Raw genomic sequence first — 19,183 nt, forward strand, 5'->3', positions numbered from 1 at the left:
ATAAAGTAAAAGTAAATAAAAATCAAGTGGTTTAATCCAAGTCTTCTAAAGAGAAAAAGTAAATAAAGTAAAAGTAAATAAAAATCAAGTGGTTTAATCCAAGTCTTCTAAAGAGAAAAAGTAAATAAAGTAAAAGTAAATAAAAATCAAGTGGTTTAATCCAAGTCTTCTAAAGAGAAAAAGTAAATAAAGTAAAAGTAAATAAAAATCAAGTGGTTTAATCCAAGTCTTCTAAAGAGAAAAAGTAAATAAAGTAAAAGTAAATAAAAATCAAGTGGTTTAATCCAAGTCTTCTAAAGAGAAAAAGTAAATAAAGTAAAAGCAAATAAAAATCAAGTGGTTTAATCCAAGTCTTTTAAAAGAGAATAAAATAAAACAAAAGCAAATAAAAATCAAGTGGTTTAATCCAAGTCTTCTAAAGAGAAAAAGTAAATAAAGTAAAAGCAAATAAAAATCAAGTGGTTTAATCCAAGTCTTCTAAAGAGAAAAAGTAAATAAAGTAAAAGCAAATAAAAATCAAGTGGTTTAATCCAAGTCTTCTAAAGAGAAAAAGTAAATAAAGTAAAAGTAAATAAAAATCAAATGGTTTAATCCAAGTCTTTTAAAAGAGAATAAAATAAAATAAAATAAAAGTAAATAAAAATATAATGGTTTAATCCATCTTCTAAAGAGAAAAAAAAATCTAAAAAAATAAATAGAAATAAAGTGGTTTAATCCAAGTTTTTTAAAGAGAAAAAGTAAATAAAATAAAAATAAATAAAAATCAAATGGTTTAATCCAAGTCTTTTGAAGAGAGAGAGAAAAAAGTAAATAAAACTTAAATGAATGTGGCCTTTTATTCTTATATAAAAGCATAAAATTCAAAGATTAGCTAATGTCTATTTATGACATAAAGGCAAGTGAATGATCTTAACCTTTAACAGAGTCTGCTGGGACAGAATGAACCTGATGCCATTTCAGAGATTTTCCAGTCTGTTTATGAGTTGCTGTAAGCTGAAAAAATTTGCAACATCCTTTATTATCCCCCACAGGATAAACTGGATTTCAGGGACCCCATTATGGTGATGCTGGAATTCGGTTTAGCGGATGAAGACAAGGGTCCAGTTTTGGATGGAGAATTACCCACATCCCTCAACAAGACTGTAAGTTCTCCTCCTGCTAGAGGTTTATTAGTGTAACATTCACTGCGCCAGTAACCGCCGCTGCTTATTAACAGAAGAGTGTGTGTGGGTGGCAGCTGCGAGTTTAATGAAGTCGCTCTAATTTTACAAGCACTGAGAGACCTTCTCCATGTTCAGCTGCTCTCTCACATGCAGTTGTTATGAGGTTTTAACTAGCAGAAACAGGGATGGGCTGGTGTAGGGAATGGCATGACTTCCCCTAAATGAATCTGGTGGATTGTTGGCCAAATGTATATATTTTTTTATTTGATATTTTGATGACTTAATTATACATAATTACAAAAACAGTGAATTTTTTGACATTCAACATTTAAATATAGTTTTGTTTTGCTTCTTAACAGTAAAATATAAGTATTCGAATTTGAAGGAGTCTGCACAATTTCATTTCAAGTTGCTTTTTGACAATATACAAACTGTAAATCTGTAAAACCAGTTTTACTCCCACTTCATCCAAAATGGGAGGCTTCTATTATAATCAGATCATATGGTACATAAAACACAACACAAACTAAAAAAGAAGAGTTATCAGGAGGAAGAGTGTGTTTTCCTCCTGGCATCAGTTGTGGTTATTAGATCTGCTCTCTGAAGTTCTGTTGTTTCATAAAAGGTCTCAAGACGCGAAACAATTCCTGACACAAATATTCGCGGGAAGCATTTGGCTTGATGCTAGTTGCAATTAAATGACATTGTTGGGAAAGGGTGTAAAACAACTGCTGATACTGTACAGCATGCAGGAAAATATGTTAGACCAACATTTTCTTTGGCAAAAAAAGTTGAAGTTTGCTTTTATAAAAGAATGTTCAAATAATTTTTTTTTTCTTGCACTTTAGATTGCATTAGTGGACTGTGGAAATAATGAGAAGTGCGTTGCTAATCTACACCTACAAGCGTCTGCAAACATCACAAGGTATTATTTACATTGTTTCATCAATCTTTGGTTTCCATTGAAAGAATGCCTTCATGATCGAATCAATATTTGATATAATTGTTAAAGATGCAAACTAACAATACAAATAATTATGACCAGACTTTATCCTGGTGGCTGCTGTATTATTCAAGAAGAAAATGTTTGCTGATGTCTTCTAGTCATTTCTGTCATTTCCAGTGCTTCAGTGCCCCCTTCTGTCGAGTTTGGCAATTATCCTACATTTTCACGAGTGTTCAAGTTGTTCTAGTCTGTGTGTCATGAAAGAAATACAACAGTGAATCAGAGAGAGCTAAATGTTAACTCATGTTTTTGATTTAATATTTTTGAATTGTTATAGTCTTCTCATAAAGAGTAACCAGGAGAAGTTTTATGTCAATATCGACATCAAGAACACTGGAGACAACGCTTATAATACTAAAGTTACACTGAGCCACACTGAAAATATCAACTATGTGAAAGTGGAGGTAAGTGCTGTGGTTTTAGACAGATCAGTACCAGCTACACTGGAAAAAAAAAAGATTCGTTGAATTTACTTAATTTCTTTAAGGTAAGTGGTTGCAATTTATGTGGGCTGAATATAAACAAGCAAATTAAATTTAGTAATGTTCAACTTAAGTTGTTTGTTTATGGAGTCAATCTAGGGCCATATATACTTGCAACATAAGTAAGTTTTGCAAAAAAAAAAACAAAAAAAAAGTAACGAGCAAAAAAATTGTAAAATAATGCAAATCTCAAACGGGAAAATTGAGTTTTGAGAAATATAAAGGAATTTTGCAACAAAAAAAAGAATAACTGCATATAAAAAAGTAATATTTGCATTTAAAAAAAATATACATATATTTGCTAAATATTTTTCCAGTATTGCCTTTAAACACCTCTCAGGTCCATTGCAACGCTCATTTTGATTTGCTTTTCAGTCAACCGTTGAGTTTGCAATGCTGTTTTCTTTTTGCACTTCACATTTCTGTGCGTTTCACTTTCTGGCCCTGATTTGACAAGGGGGCGGAGTCACAGAAACTGGGGCGTGTACGGCATCATCAGCTGGAGACATCATGACAAGGAAATCAGCCATGAATCGCTGTCATAAATCTAATCGAGATTAAGTAAAATACCTGAATCCTTTGCTTTTTGGGGGGATGTTTAAATCGTCAAACAGTAAAACTCGCAAATCACAATGAACATTGCAATTGACTTGAGAGGTTTTACCGGAAAAGGCAATACTGGAAAAAATCTTTAGCAAATATATGAATATTTTTTTTTAAATTGCAAATATTATTTTTTAATATATTTAAATTTATTTGCAGTTCTTAATTTTTATTACCTTTTTATTTCTCAAAACCCAATTTTTAAAATTGCGATTTATTATTATTATTTTTATTTATATTATTTTTCAAAAAAAATTTTATCAATACTTAATTTCATTTGCAAAACTTTCTTTTATGTTGCAAGTATATATGGCCCTAGATTGACTCCATATTTGTTTAAATTCAGCCCATAAAAATGTCTGCAATGACTTACCTTAAAAAAATTAAGTAAACCAGATTCAACTTTTTTTTTTAGTGTGGAACAAATTAATGAATATTTGAGTCATTAAAATCTATTTTTCTGGGTTCACAAAACTCTTTTTTTTGTTGCAGCCCAAAGATAAGGACTGTGAAACTAATCATACCAGAATAGTTTGTGCAGTTGGATATCCTTTCCTTAAAACTAAGGACAGGGTGAGATTAGTTTTGCTACTAAAATGATAGTTCACCCAAACATGAATGTTTACTGTTAATTTACTCATACTTGGTCCATCAAAGGTGATTTTGTCTTCCGTTAAACATTAAAGCAGATTTTTTATGTGGAACCACGGTCCTTGGTGACTTTAAAAATGGAAGTCAAAGGCCTGTGGCTGCTGACAAAACATTGAAGCAAAATGATTAGTCTTTTGAAGCAAAATGATTAGTCTGATAACCAATATTAACTGCTATCAAAGTGTAAGTTGTGGTTTACTCACCAAAGACCATAGTTTGAGATAAAAATCTACTTCAATGGGAAAAAAGTCAGACATACTGCACCTTAGATGGCATGAGGATTAAACAGCAAATTTTCATTCTTGTGTGAAATATCTCTTTTTAAAATTCAAGATAACATGCATTACCACATTTAATGTGATTTTCTTTGCACTTGTTTCATGCCAATTTAACAGGAAACCTTCAAAATCCAGTTTGAGCCCAATCCATCTCATATCCGAAAGAACATTGTTATCAATGTTACTGCCACCACGTAAGAACTGCATTCATAACTAAAGCCCCAGTCAGATCACATGATTTTGGCATGATTTTGGCACGATTTCCTTGATGTAGGGTGTTGTGGGCAGGGGCGGATTTCCATCTGGCAATTCTGGCAAATGCCAAAAGAGCCAGACCATTTTTTTAACTGGGCCGGTCAGGTTTTTTTTTTTTTAAATGTATTGTTTTTACACGCAGGCAGCTTTTATCTCGAGCAAGATGTGAATAATATGATGAGGATGATGATAATAATAGTAATTATAATAAAAATAAATGTTAAGCATTTGGCCCAATCAGCGACGGCCGGCTGGTTTCGAGATGGGCCGAACCAATCAGAGGTTGTGCGGACATAATGGACCTTAAAAAAGGAAAGGCGGTGCTGAAAATCTCCAGGAAAGCAAAAAAATGCCTCTAAAATCTGATGCTGCCAAATGCATAAAATTAATTCGGCTGCTGCATTGGAGGACAGTAGTGCGGTAGAGGAGGTAAGAAGGGGAAAAAAAATAAACTTCTAGGTCATTATACCAAAACATACTAAGTAATTTTCACACCATTCACGTTACTTCTGACAGTTTTTGACAGTAAAGCTTAGCCTAGAAGTCCCATAGATTTTAAAATGTCATTATTAGCAGATAATGTGAGATTTAGGGTATACAGACTGTGCTGTATGCTACTGTACTAGCAATATAGTCTAACATGCAAAAAAACCTATAGCTACAGTATAGTCACAATAGTGTAGGCATTTGTAGTGAACTCTGAATACATACAGTTGAAGTCAGAATTATCAGCCCCCCTTTGAATGGAAAATGGAAAGAAAAAACTTCCACATTTCGCTGTGTGTGTGTGTGTGTGTGTGTGTGTGTGTGTGTGTGTGTGTGTGTGTGTGTGTGTGTGTGTGTGTGTGTGTGTGTGTGTGTGTGTGTGTGTGTGTGTGAGTGTGTGTATGTGTGTGTGTGTGTGCCAAGCGGTATAAACAGACAGCACACTAGACGATTCACAGATTATTTGTATTTAGTTTTTACTGTATGTATAAATTTGTTATAAACAGGTTGTTTTTGTTCCAGTCACATACATTAAATGTTTAAATATCTATTACACATAAAACTGCTAATATTATTTCACCATCTGTACACCAATATAAGTAGTGAATGTGCGTGTCCATGGTAATTTGGTCCGCCCCTGGTTGTGGGGAATTATAAATGACAAATGGGCGTCGTGACACTAGATTTAATCGTTTCTTCTTATATAATGTGGCATAGCTCACGACAACCGATTTCATGCCTGCGACGCCTCACAACACCATTGCAGAAAGTCTAGCATGTTTGTTTTTTTTCTCCTTTTTTTACAACGAGTTCCATCACGTGGGTGACATTGCTCAATAGGAGCACATAATTTATCAGTTATCTCTGCGGGTGCTGCCATTAATGCGCTGTTGCAGCCTGATCTCACAAGAAAACGTAAGTTTTTTAGGTTTTGTCAGTTTAGTGGCTAATTCGTACAAGTTCGTATCGGTTCAGTCGTACGAAATTGTAGGATTTTAAAAAGGAGGCGTGGCACCTAACCTCACCCCTAAACCCAACCGTCATTGGGGAATGAGCAAATCGTACTAAATCCTACGAATTAGATCGTACGAATTTATACGAATTAGCCACTAAATCAAAAAGTTACGAATTGCCGTGAGATTGTGTTGGCTGGTCAGGTAATCAAAAAATAGGCTTTGGAGGGCTGCTTCGAACTGTGTTTTGGTGCTGAAGCATATATGGCCCGTTTCCACTGAGTGGTACGGTACGGTTCGGTTTGGTACACTTTTATGGCCGTTTCCACTGTCAAAAAGCGTACCAAACCGAACCGTACCGTACCACTTTTTCGGCACCCTTTCGAAAGGGTACCAAACACAAGAAAGGGTACCAAAAGGCGGAGCCACACGCGCAGCTGAACGCTATTGGTTTACAGAGATACGTCATTCGCTTACGCAACAAGCCAGAATGAAAACAAAAAAACCGCCATGTTTGAAATACACAGCGAGAGATTACAGCGGAATTATAAATACATATAATAAAGCACATTATTTATTCAGCAAACATGAACAAAATGCCATGTATAACTAACTTATTATCTTCACCTTTTGGACTAATATGAACCGGGAATGACGGAATTACTCTCTAAGAGAGGCTACATGTGCTGCTGAAGATTACAGACACAGATGAGAGGTTTTCAGTGACTATAGGCTATATTTTGTGTTGATTTGAACCTAAATACGGACGAAATGTCTGCTATATGTAGTTCTTCTGTAGTTGGTAACATATCGGAGACTGTAAAGGGCTGTATGTGTTTATATATGTTCATTTATTTATTTATTTAATATAATTACAGACGTTACAGTAGGCTATTTCGCACTGTCATTGATCTGCAGTTATAATCAACTCATGTTCATTGAAAAATTAGTAATAAACATTTCTACACAAGTATTTATGTGTGTAAAGCATCTGTTTTGTGAGAAGTGCTTTTCATATGATATGTAAGCGACCCGTACAGCTTTATTGTAGACATTTCCTCGAGCGAGAATGACGTCGACTGAAACTTTCTGTCATACAACACGCCTAACCTTGTTAGTGGAAACGCAAGCCTGATAAAGGTGACCCGTACCAAACCGAACCGTGTTTACTGAGGTTGAAATAAGATTAAAACATTTTTTTATTGAGATATAAAAACAAGAAAAATTGTTATAGCAACACTTGTGACTGCTTTGGGAAATAACACTCATTGTAGAAGTCACGGGATGACTGATCGTGAAGAAACGTGTAGTCTGGCACATTTGTTACCCACGACAAGTCAAGATTTTATCAAGAAAAAATTGTATAATCTGACAGTGACTTTCGTAACCGACAGTAAAAATCGCGTGATCTGACCAAGGCTTAAAACATATTTTTTCATGTATTTGACTTATTAGCTTCAATAAAAAGGCAATATTCTGACAATATGTTAATATTTTCCTGGCAGTGATAGTGAGCAGTCAGATTCAGCGCTGAAAGGTAACTTTGAGACCATCGTCATCCCAGTGAGGCATGAAGCCAGCCTGAGATTCACTGCGTAAGTACTTCATTTACACTAATCCACTCAACGGAAATAGTTCATTCACTGATTTATTTGATTTATTCAGTTTGACATTATAGCCAGTTCATTTTGAAATTTATTTGCACCATTCATATGGTAAGGTTAAGTTAAAAAAGTTGATTATAATTTACGCGTTATAAATACTGCACACCTACCTGTATATATTTTGATACAATTTTGTGGTAACACTTTACACTTTACTTTGCCTTTGTTATTAACATTATTAAGACATTTCAATTATTAACTATTAATGAAAAATACAACTATACTCAAAAATGTTTGAGTTCAAAAGGTCATCAAAGTATCTAGATAATGTTACAATGTAGGGAAACATTAAAAAAAAAATAACCAAGGTTAATAAATTATGCAACTATATATTTCTCATAAAAATATGCACATTTTTTCATAATTACTCACCCTAATGTCATTCAAACCCAATAATAAATGTTAATATTTACACAAATAAAGATAATTAAAAAAAAAACTGAAATATTTTTGTAACTTATTTTAAACACTTGAAAACAAACTCAAGCAACTCAGCAGAGCAACAGAAAAATCTCTTATTTCATTAAAGATATCTTCTGTTCTGATGATGAACAAACTTCTCGTGTTTGGAAAGACACAAGGGTGAGTAAATGATGACAAAATATTCATTTTTATGGTGAATGAACCCTTAATCCTTTAACATGCATCATAACCACCTGGTTGACCTTTTACCCATAGGTTAATGTTATTTTAATTGCGTATTACTATTTATCTTTATTTATTTAGTTGTGCAACAAAGTTATAATAGTTTTGGATTTTTGATTAGTTTTAGATTTTATTTCATTTTGACTTTTTGTTTTTAAATTCAGTTAGTTTTAATTTGTCTTAGAGGTATATTTACTAGTTTTTATATTTTGAAATTGCTTAGTTTTAGTTTAGTTTTTATTCGTTTGAGTATTAGTTTTATTTTATTTTTTTTTTTTAATGAGAATATTTGCAAAATTCAAAATCATTAGAATATTGTATAATAACTCAACCAAAGACATATTTTTGAAACATGTATTCAAAGGACACATGAACACTATCATCTACTCATCCTCAAATTCAAATACAACAGCCCACAAGATAGCAGGCCTTCAGTTCAACATGTGTGCAAGGCTGCTTCTAGGGTTAGATACACAGTGATGGAAAGTTTGGATCTTTTCCATGAACCGGATCTTTCGTGACAATGTTAGGGCTCAACATATCAGTCAGCTGTCAGCAATCATAATTTCAGTTAAAACATCACCATGATCTGAAAAGGTTCCTACAATCAAGTTTTGCAACCCAACTGAAGAATGTTTAACTTATTTAAATTCCATTACGACTGTCTGTTGTAAAATAAACTTAAGTTTCGCCAGATCCTCTCATTTAAACCCTCAGTTTACCTTTGCCGCAGTTGTTCAAATTATGTTCAGTCACAGCAGGCTGTCATGTATTGTTTGTGTTCAGTTCACTGAATCACACACGCGCAATTTTATGAGTTCATCCGTTCTCAAATCTGATCTCTGTGTACTGTTCCAATAACTAAATAACTCAGGAAATTGGTTTATTTCGACTCAGAGGGCTTATTAGGCTTGTTAAAAAGTAAGCCTTTGCAGAAAAGTGCTTACTGGAGACGCAAATCGTCAAATGATTCAGTTCGATTTGGTGAACTAGTTCAGCCGGTTCACATATGACACAAATAAAGATATTTTAATCAAATCTGAAATATTTCTGTACCTCAAAGCACTTGAAAACAAATGAACTGATCTGTCTTCTGAAATGACACTGTATATGGTGACAGTGTCACACTTAATTTAATTCAGACTTTCTTAATGAATTCACTAGACTAGAGCAATTATCTCCTATTTCATTAAAAACATCTTCTGTTCTGATGATGAACAAACCTCTCATGTGTTTGAAAAGACACAAGGATGAGTAAATTACAAATACACACACTATATATATATATATATATATATATATATATATATATATATATATATATATATATATATATATATATATATATATATATATATATATATATTCATTTTCATGAGGAATGAACCCTTGTACCATTAACAAACAAGAACTTATTGCAATCTGTTACTGATTATTGACATATATATTTTTTATCCTAGTAACAAATATATGAAGGAGGATCACATCATACTGAAAGAGAAGGAGACGATACCCAGTGTTTTCAACCACACCAGTGTGATCGGGGATGAAGTAAAAGTCAGCTACATGGTAAGACTGGTAACCTAAACCTGGAGTTTGAATCACTTCCTTCAGGTCCTCCAGACTATCATGTGGGCAGAAGAGAGCACAATGAGGAACTGCTTAACAGAACTGTTATAGTTTGAATGACTAGTTTAAAATCTAAAATGAGATCAATGAGTCATCTTGGGGTTTAATGGAGTCTGATATCAATGTTAAAAATGAATTGTGAGGCCTAGAGCTATCTATTTTATCTTTTTAAAAGTACATATACTGCACTGTGGAAATGTGTTTTCACAAAGTGTTTTTTTTTTACAATTAAAGGGACAGTTCAGCCAAAAATTAAAATTACTGTAACATTTACTCACACTTGAGTAGTTTCTTCTGTTGCACACAATGACGATTCAATCACTACATTTACATGGACATCAATAATCAAATTATTTGCCTTAATCTGAATAAGACAATAATATAATTAAGGTGTTTATATGAGTTGCCTTTTGAATGTTTCTTTCGTGATCCCATTTTACATGTTATAGCACATCATTTGATTAGCGTCATTGCGTCACTACGCTATCCACATTTCCTCCAGAGTTTTGTGTAATTTCCGGTGTTTCATTTTTAATTGGTCAACTTTAACTGCAGTTTGGCACTTTCACTTTCATCCAGGAACAGTTCATGCATTGCCCCCGTGACAAACGTTTTTTATTGGAATTTGATACCGCACGTTGTATGGGAGAAAAAAACTCAGCATTTTGTGTTGCAGGTGTCTGTGGTGCTTCACTGACTCGATAGGTGCTGAGAATAGTGTCAAACAGCCATGTATATAAATTATCCTGTCGCAAAATGCAGCGAAAATCCTACACGCCCAAGATAATGGTTTGAGTGCATTGTTTACATGTCTGTACTGCATTTTAATAATACGACTAAAATCGACATAGTCCTCCAGTTAATTCGATTTCTATTTAGTTCGATTATGACTTTGGTCAGATTAAAGGGGTGGTGCAGAATGTAATTTTAAGGCTTGGTTGTGTTTAGAAGATGCAAAGCAATGTGTGCTCATGTTTCACTTGAAGGAAATCATGTTATTTTTTCATAAATCTTACAGCTACTCAGCTAACATGAAAACCACTGTCATATTTCCTAGTTCCTTTGAAAGGGCCGCCCTCAAGTGACTCTGTCATAATGAGCTGCGATTCGTGGATCGGCTCCACATCATGCCCGCGCGTGCTTGTGTAAACAGTCAGTCAACCTCATGCCCACTCTCTGAAATAACATCTGACAGGTGTCTGTAATGAGTGAAAATAGGGTGCGACTCATTTAAGAGGGATCAACATTGTGTGTGTGTGTGTGTGTGTGTGTGTGTGTGTGTGTGTGTGTGTGTGTGTGTGTGTGTGTGTGTGTGTGTGTGTGTGTGAACTGTCTGTTCATTATCTGAGATGTAAAACGCATGGAAAAGCTGCCTTTAGAGAGACACGCACGCGCTGGTGAAGTGTGTGTGTGTTTACAGCAGTTTGACTGATAAATATGAATTTGTAGCTAAATCGTTAGCGGTGCAAAACAGCATTTCCCGTTGTTTACATCCTTGCTACAGCATACCGTTAACGCTAGACACTGTTCATGTCATGATCAGTTTTAACAAAAACAAACACTTACAGCTTGTGGCCTCAGAGTCCACAGGTTCTGCTTGTTGGAGCTGCTCCTTCTTTGAGGAGATTTTAACCGAATCCAGCACTGAACTGGAAGAGATTCTGGAAGCTGTGTTTTGACATATCATGCTTGCTATGTATTTTATAATTATCTGGAACATAATTAAAACTAAACTGTAAGCACTTCTGTCTTTGTCTTGTGTCATTTGGAAGCCCAGAAACAGAAGAAGCTCTGTGGAAATAGCAGCGTTTAGCTCTCTCTGCTGTAATATTACAGCACCTCTGGCCACGCCCCTTAGCTGTGCGGTAAAAGTACGTTTGTGATCTCACAAGGCCCGGAAGTATTTTTTTGTAGTCTCCAAAATTTGTTCATTGTAGGCTTTACTAAACTAACTCTGTAAAAACCAAGGTCTCCCTTTGCATTGAACTTTGAGCGTCTTACATTCAGAGATGCTGTTTATGTTCACACAGCTAAATTACATATCAACTAAAGTTTAAAATATTATATCGCAGTGGACCACCCCTTTAAGGTAATCAAAAAAATTGCTGTTTACATGGTAGACTCTTAATCAGATTATTGTCTTTATCATACTAAAATCGAATAGTTGGTGTCCATGTAAACATACTCAATGACATCAGATTCAGGAACAGCCACTGACATCCATAAAAGGAACAAAAATACTATAGAAGTCAATGGTTTGTTTTTTTATCATTGTTCAGTATAAGAAAGAAAGAAAGAAAGAAGGAAAGAAAGAAAGAAAGAAAGAAAGAAAGAAAGAAAGAAAGAAAGAAAGAAAGTTTGACATTTATAATGATAATTATCGACATTAAAAAAATATATAGGATATATCATGTAGCCATAAACCAGACTGACTAAAATACATTATAAAACCAGGTTTAAATTAGATTGTTTGCTAGTTAGCTTGCTAGATTGATTGATTGATTGATTGATTGATTGATTGATTGATTGATTGATTGATTGATTGATTGATTGATTGATTGATTGATTGATTGATTGTGTTCAACAGATTGAGAAAGACCCTGACATGCCGAGTCCTCCAGTGAAGCTCACAATAATGTTTCCATATCAAACGTCTGCTAAAAACTTTCTACTGTACCTGACAGATGTCAGCCACACAGGGGTAGGTGATTCCTCAAAACTATAACTACACTGACTGTATGACACTTTAGAAATATCTCAACTGTCTCATTTGGACACTTATAGGGCATTAAATGTTCAGCCGACTGGATTAACCCTTTGAAGATTCAACCTAGCAAACCACATACGCTGAATACTAAAAAAGAGACCCTGAGCGTCTATCTTTTGGTGAGTAACCCCTTCTTTTCGATATGTGCATAGACATATGTTTACCAACTTTCCTGTATTTGCCCAGATGTCCCATATATTGGGCCTAATTTATTCATCACCTTGCTTGTCCTGTTTATTTACAGTATTTCTTAACTGATCTAACCATAAAACATATCATGCTTCCACAGATTGTACAGTACAGTACAGATTTTATTATGATTACTTGATCTCAGGATGCCCACTAGTTGCACAGTTGTACTATTTACTATTTTCATTTGATCCTTGAAAATCTCTATCATCTAAAGCTGAAGTAAAGCTAGACTATCATTACTTGGTTATAAGTGAAAAATCCATGAACATGAAACATAAATTGGTGCCTATGACAAACAGAGCAGCACGATGATGCTATACATACTGGAAGGAAATTCTAAATATTGAGTTGGAAGGGTATTTTTTAATCAAAGAACCTACAGTATGAGGGGAACTAGCTGTTTTCAGCACTTTATTTTTAGATTATCTCCACATAATAAATGCTATGTTTTTAGCATTATAGGGATAGTATTTACTCGGGCTGCACAATATATCGTTTCAGCATCGATATTGCAATGTTTGCATTCGCAATAGTCACATCGCAATGTGGTGTTGGGATTATTATAGTTGATCAGCAGTGAAGTACAGTACAGTGTTATTTTACATTACATTTGATTAGTCAATAATAGGGCCAGGACACAATATTGATGCTGATTTATTGTGATAATTCCACCTGGGATGCATTGATGTAGTCAAGCATCTTTAATTAAAGATTAAAGATTTGAACTAATATATCAGCCTTGCTACCATTTACCACAGTACATGAGGTGGTGCTTCTCGTAATGTCGGATCGAACACATATAAGTTTTGCAATTCTACAAAACATATGCGCTAATAATAAAGTACATCTTATACATTTTTGATGTATTTTTCCCTCCATTTACAAATATTGTGATATATTGTGGATGGTTTTCTTGTGATATATCGCTTCTATTGCAATGATCATAGTCGGGGGCAAAATATAATGATAATATCGTATTGTATCATATTACTGTACCTGAATATCTGACTATTGTCTTATTTATTTACACTTGCAATTTCTTTGATTCACTCCTCTAATCAATTCAAGTTAATGATTTCATTTCAAATGGAGCTATTCGAGTCATCTGCTGAAATTGTATTCATATCGCAATATAAATCGCAAAAAAAAATGCAAGGATAGATTTTTCAATAATGTGCAACACTAGTATTTACTCACCCTTGATTGGTTCCAAATCCTTTACAAGTTTCTTATTAGAAGATATTGTGAAAATGCTGAAAACCTGTAACCATTGACAGAATGAAAAACAAATACTTTGATAGTCAATGGCTGCAGGTTTTTATCTTTCTTCAAAATATCTTCTATTGTGTTCAGATAACTATGTTTTTACTTTATATAATCTAACTAAAATTGCTACCTGCAAAATAAAATGCATGTAGCATCTTCGATTGGACTGTGATTAACCCTTTATAGAGTACTCATCGAATAATCGTATTAAAACGTATCATAAAACATCAAGATCAGCTCATGACGAGTTATGTCGCATGGAATTTTCATATTTGGCCCCATTTTCATATAGTGACAAAGTTGGCAACCCTTTTAAAATATATGAAATTGATACCTGATGATCTATATCTCTCTATTTCAGAGTTGTAAAGAAAAAGAAAATCCCTGCCAGTCCTTTAGCTGCTACATTCCTTCTGGAGACTTCAACCAGATCAACACCACTTTCAGACTGTGGCGGCCCACCTTCATTAAAGTACACTTTTCTACATGATTGTGTTCTTTTACAGATCTGCCACGTGTAATCTGTCAGTAATGCACATTTTCTTATCTAAAAAATTATTCCTCTTTAGGGAGAATTTTCCACCATTCACATGGCAGTTGATGCCAAGCTGGAGACCCAGAACACAGACTTGTTTGTGTTACATGAAAACATCAAAACCAGAGAGGTATGAAAGCAATATTTCAAACAACCCTTCATTAAATTCACAACCATTATGATTAAAATTGCAATTGGTACAGTTAAAACCGTCCTATATTTAAAAGTGCTATAAGGGTTTGTTTTTTCCACAAATAAAATGTCCCTTGTACCAGACAAGTGCCCGACCTGTAAATGTCATGTGGTTAATCCATCTGAATCACCCAAAAATGATGTCATGACAACAGTGACACACCCTTCATTAATGACTTTTCGGAGTTGTAGGGCACAGACAGGAAAAAACAGGAGTTACTGTATATTAAAACCACAATTATGTAATGTTATGGCCGATAGCTACAGTATCTATATATATATATATATATATATATATATATATATATACATATATACATAGACTCACCGGCCACTTACTAGTATCGGGTTGGACCAAAGGTTGCCTTCAGAACTGCCTTTATCCTTCGTAGCATAGATTCAACAAGGTACTGGAAATATTCCTCAGGGATTTTGATCCATACTGTCATGATAGCATCACGCAGTTGCTGGAGATTTGTCAGCTGCACATCCATGATGCAAATCTTCTGTTCCACCACATCCCAAAGATGCTCTATTGGTTTGATATCTGGCGACTGTGGAGGCCATTTGATTAAAGTGAACTCATTGTCATGTTCAAGAAACCAGTTTGAGATTATTTACGCTTTATGACATGGCGCGTTATCCTGCTGGAAGTAGCCATCAGAAGATGAGTACACTGTGGTCATAAATAGATGGACATGGTCAGCAACAATACTAGGTAGGTACTAATGGGCCCAAAGTGTGCCATGAAAATATCCCCCACACCATTACACCCCCACCAGCCTGAACTGTTGAAACAAGGCAGGATGGATCCATGATTTTTTATGTTGTTGTCACCAAATTCTGACCCTACCATCCAGATGGACCTAATAAAGTGGCCAGTGAGTGAGTGTATGTGTGTGTGTGTGTGTGTGTATCAGATCACATCAGATTTACTAAAAATTATTACCAACTTTTTTGTGATTTTAAATATTTACCTAAATAAGCGTTAGATGACAGAAAAAGTTATCTAAATGAAAAGTTAAATGAGCATGCTCTGCTACAAATCTAAAATAATCAATGTCTAATGTAGATGAATGATTTGAATCTATTGTAACTGATACAATATTTAAGATTAAAGTTGATTTAAGAACGGTGATTAATTTGATTTTGCTCACTACTGTAGACATCAGTGTTAATATCTGAATTATAATCTGTAATTAGTCATTTATCCCATCCTACATTTGTGATAATAATTTCTGTATCACAATACAGAATATCTGGTAGCTCTTTAGTATTGGGACCAATTCTGATTACTGGTTTATTACAGCACCTGCCTATTATTAAGATATTGGCTGTTTATTAGTACTTAAAAAGTACATATCCTGCATGATTTTATTCTACATCCCTAATCTTACACATTACCTAAACCCAACTACCTTATTAACTATTAATAATTTTCACAATTCTGATGAGTGTTGCATTTGTTATGCAGGTAAGGATTCAAGTCACCAAAGACATACGAACTGGAATCCCACTGTGGATTATTATCCTTAGTATTCTAATAGGACTTTTAATACTGGCACTTGTTATCTTCGCTTTATGGAAGGTAAGTAGTGATATTTACCTTAAGTTTACTTGCTTCAACACACCAATGCCCTTTTTTCACCTGGTATTATTAATGTTAACCTTGTTAAAAGGCTATCAACTGAGCAAGTGAATTGAAAAAATAACGTGGAAGTGGTTATGATGTAATGCTACCAAATAAAACCTTATTTTGTTGCACTTTCTCACAATACCTTCCATAACGATCATGTTTTCAATCATTCAGTGTGGAGTAGATGATCTTTTGTCTGTTTGAACACATCTGACCACATGAACATTTACAATTCAAAACCAATTTGATCAAATGCATTTTCAACTACCTCTAAAAGTGGTAATAAGTGGACAGTTTCACCTGTATTTAAGGTGTCACCCACTTAAAAACACAACTTAACACCAGGTGTAAAGAGGGCCCAAGTTGCGTAAGGGTGTTAATTATTGACCTTGTTGAATGTTCTCCTCAGGCTGGATTCTTTAAGAGAAAATCAGTTGAAGAAATGAATGAAGATAATAAAAAAGACACTGAGTGAAGCCTGCATTTCTGTAGCCTCCACCCCTCAGGTCAGCTTATTCTACACTGCTAATCCGAGATCACTAGAAATATAAAGACCAGACTCATGTAGGACATCTGGGTTCACAAACAGCATACTGCAGAGCATACCAAAGAGAACTCAGCGCTTTGCTTGACATTTTGATTTATCATCATGTGCACACTAGAAGATTCAACTGAATGTGAACTCAAATGAACCTCTGAGACGCCACAAGATTGGTGGACATTTTGCCAAACCACGAAAGTCAAGCTTTGAAGAGCAAAGGTTCAACTAGCCTGAACTCAGCATCCCACCAGCCACGGACCCTCATCTAAAACCTCCCTACGGCATTCATCATCAGCATAGCGAGGATCGGGAACCTGTCCTGGCAACATCTACACAGTGATCTACAGTGCTGTAATCACAACCATACACTTCTATTGGCAGTAGGTTTATAAATGGAGCTCTATTTCAATAACTCACTTTTAGAGCTTGTTTTGATGAAGCGCTGTGCAGTGGTGTTTGTTTTATTTGTGATATTTGTGCATTCCTTTTTGTTCACAAAGCAACTTTTGGCACTGACTTTTTTATGCTTTTGGACCTCCCGGATGAAGAGGATAAGGTCTGTACTGTAAATCTAAAGCTTTAAAGTGTATATAAAGTTGTTTTGATTTCACTTTAAATGATAATTTAATGGCTTTATCGTCAGTATAATACCTGTCTTGTTTTCTGTGGTGAAAAGCGTCTTCATGCTTGCAGTGTTTCTCAGGTATTCCAGATGGGTTGCAGCGAATGTCTGGAAACACAAAAAATGGACTGCCATCAATTTTTCTTGTTTAGTATTCGCCATATGTAAATATTAGAAAGAATTACTTCACTAAACAAGAAAAAAAAAAGCTAAATGTGTCATTTATGCACCACTAGGAGCAGCAAGTAAAACAATGATGAAAATGATTCCAAAATACTCTCCTTTTGGTTGACTGCTCCACCCTAAACACATGGTATTGGTGGAGTCAGTGTTGCTGGGCTGCTTAGGAAGCTAAAACTAATTTACAAAATAAACAATAATGACTGTTTTCAAACAGGGATCCTAAGTGCTGTCCTATTGGTCGACTGGCCTGCCCTAAACTCACACAATTGGTCAGCATCGCTGTTGCTGGGAAGTAGGAAGCTCAAACAAAAAGAGCAATGTTTTAAAAGAAACTCAGAGTTTATACTTTTAGAAATGAATCTACAAATGATTTAAAGTGACTCTTTATATTATGATAAAACTGAAAAAAAGTATTTTTACACTAAAACATGACACACTTTAGCTTTAAAAAATATATATATAATATATATAGTTAAACTATCCAAAATTCAAAACATGCGACAGTACAGTCTGAGTGCCCTAACATACAATGCACTGGGTCTTTGAGTGGGAAGAAGAAATATTCAGCATTGTTTGCATTTTTAAGCCACTGATTAAGCCTGTGAAACCAAAACCAATGTTAGCTATGTTGCTATGCAGTTATCATTTTATTTCAGGGCTTGTTTCTTTTTAAACATAGTAACATTATATCGCAAACATTCTATAAGCATATTAAATCATTGCGGTTTACATAATTTGTAGGCTGATTACTGGAATCAGAATTGGCATTTGGTTTTAAAACATTTTGATCGTTGTGAAGATATTAGCATTTTTGCCTGACTATTTTAATTAAATTTAATTCAACTGATAGTTGAGTTAAACACTCATTCATTGGTAAATACAAATATTTTATGAAAAGAAAACAATAAATGGAAAGATGTGAATGGTGAAAAGGCTTTCTTTCATGTTCACATGGTACTGCCTTATGTTGTGTAGTATTTTATTTCATAATTGACATTTCAACACAATACAGAATGTTTCTTTTGTTTATTTGCTATGTGGGTTCAAAAAGGTGTTCACAGATTCACTGTAATTTTGTTTTTGTCATCTAGTTATTTTTTTCTTACAGCTTGAATGAGATGTCAACCATAATTCTATTGTATATAACATCACAATCAACAGCATTTATTCAAACACGCAAAATTATTTGTTTTATGTAAATTTGAATAACCAAGCCTTTCTCTTTCTCTCAGATGGAGACTCTTGGTCTTGTGCACCTGTCAGACACTCTGCTGTGAAATTTCTATGTAATGCACTGGTTGTCAAATTGTACATACGTTTTTAGCACGGATTTAAAAAGCCTTGCAGATATTGTCAAGAAAATGTGTCCAGAAGAAAACAAATAAAGGCTTATTTTGTAATTTAGACACTTCAAGACACATATTTGTCTGTGTT

General features: G+C 34.3%; 1 protein-coding gene across 2 annotated transcripts in view; it reads left to right on the forward strand.

Annotated features, from left to right (window-relative positions):
* Positions 1-19,163, forward strand: part of itga1 (integrin, alpha 1) — a 113,548-nt gene extending 94,385 nt beyond the window's left edge. The window contains exons 18-31 of one of the 2 annotated variants that reach the window (XM_056466384.1): positions 1,032-1,142; positions 2,012-2,088; positions 2,447-2,573; positions 3,747-3,827; positions 4,301-4,377; positions 7,383-7,472; positions 9,647-9,755; positions 12,403-12,516; positions 12,600-12,701; positions 14,402-14,512; positions 14,610-14,705; positions 16,242-16,355; positions 16,813-16,909; positions 17,066-19,163. In XM_056466384.1, the coding sequence (XP_056322359.1) occupies positions 1,032-1,142; positions 2,012-2,088; positions 2,447-2,573; positions 3,747-3,827; positions 4,301-4,377; positions 7,383-7,472; positions 9,647-9,755; positions 12,403-12,516; positions 12,600-12,701; positions 14,402-14,512; positions 14,610-14,705; positions 16,242-16,355; positions 16,813-16,878 (1,275 nt within the window). In that variant the 3' untranslated portion in view covers positions 16,879-16,909; positions 17,066-19,163. Of the gene's footprint in view, positions 1-1,031; positions 1,143-2,011; positions 2,089-2,446; positions 2,574-3,746; positions 3,828-4,300; positions 4,378-7,382; positions 7,473-9,646; positions 9,756-12,402; positions 12,517-12,599; positions 12,702-14,401; positions 14,513-14,609; positions 14,706-16,241; positions 16,356-16,812 lie in introns of both variants that reach the window. The other variant, XM_056466382.1, reaches the window with a different exon arrangement.
* Positions 19,164-19,183: the final 20 nt, after the last annotated feature.

The sequence above is a fragment of the Danio aesculapii genome, chromosome 10, assembly GCF_903798145.1.
Source record: "Danio aesculapii chromosome 10, fDanAes4.1, whole genome shotgun sequence".
NCBI lineage: Eukaryota > Metazoa > Chordata > Actinopteri > Cypriniformes > Danionidae > Danio > Danio aesculapii.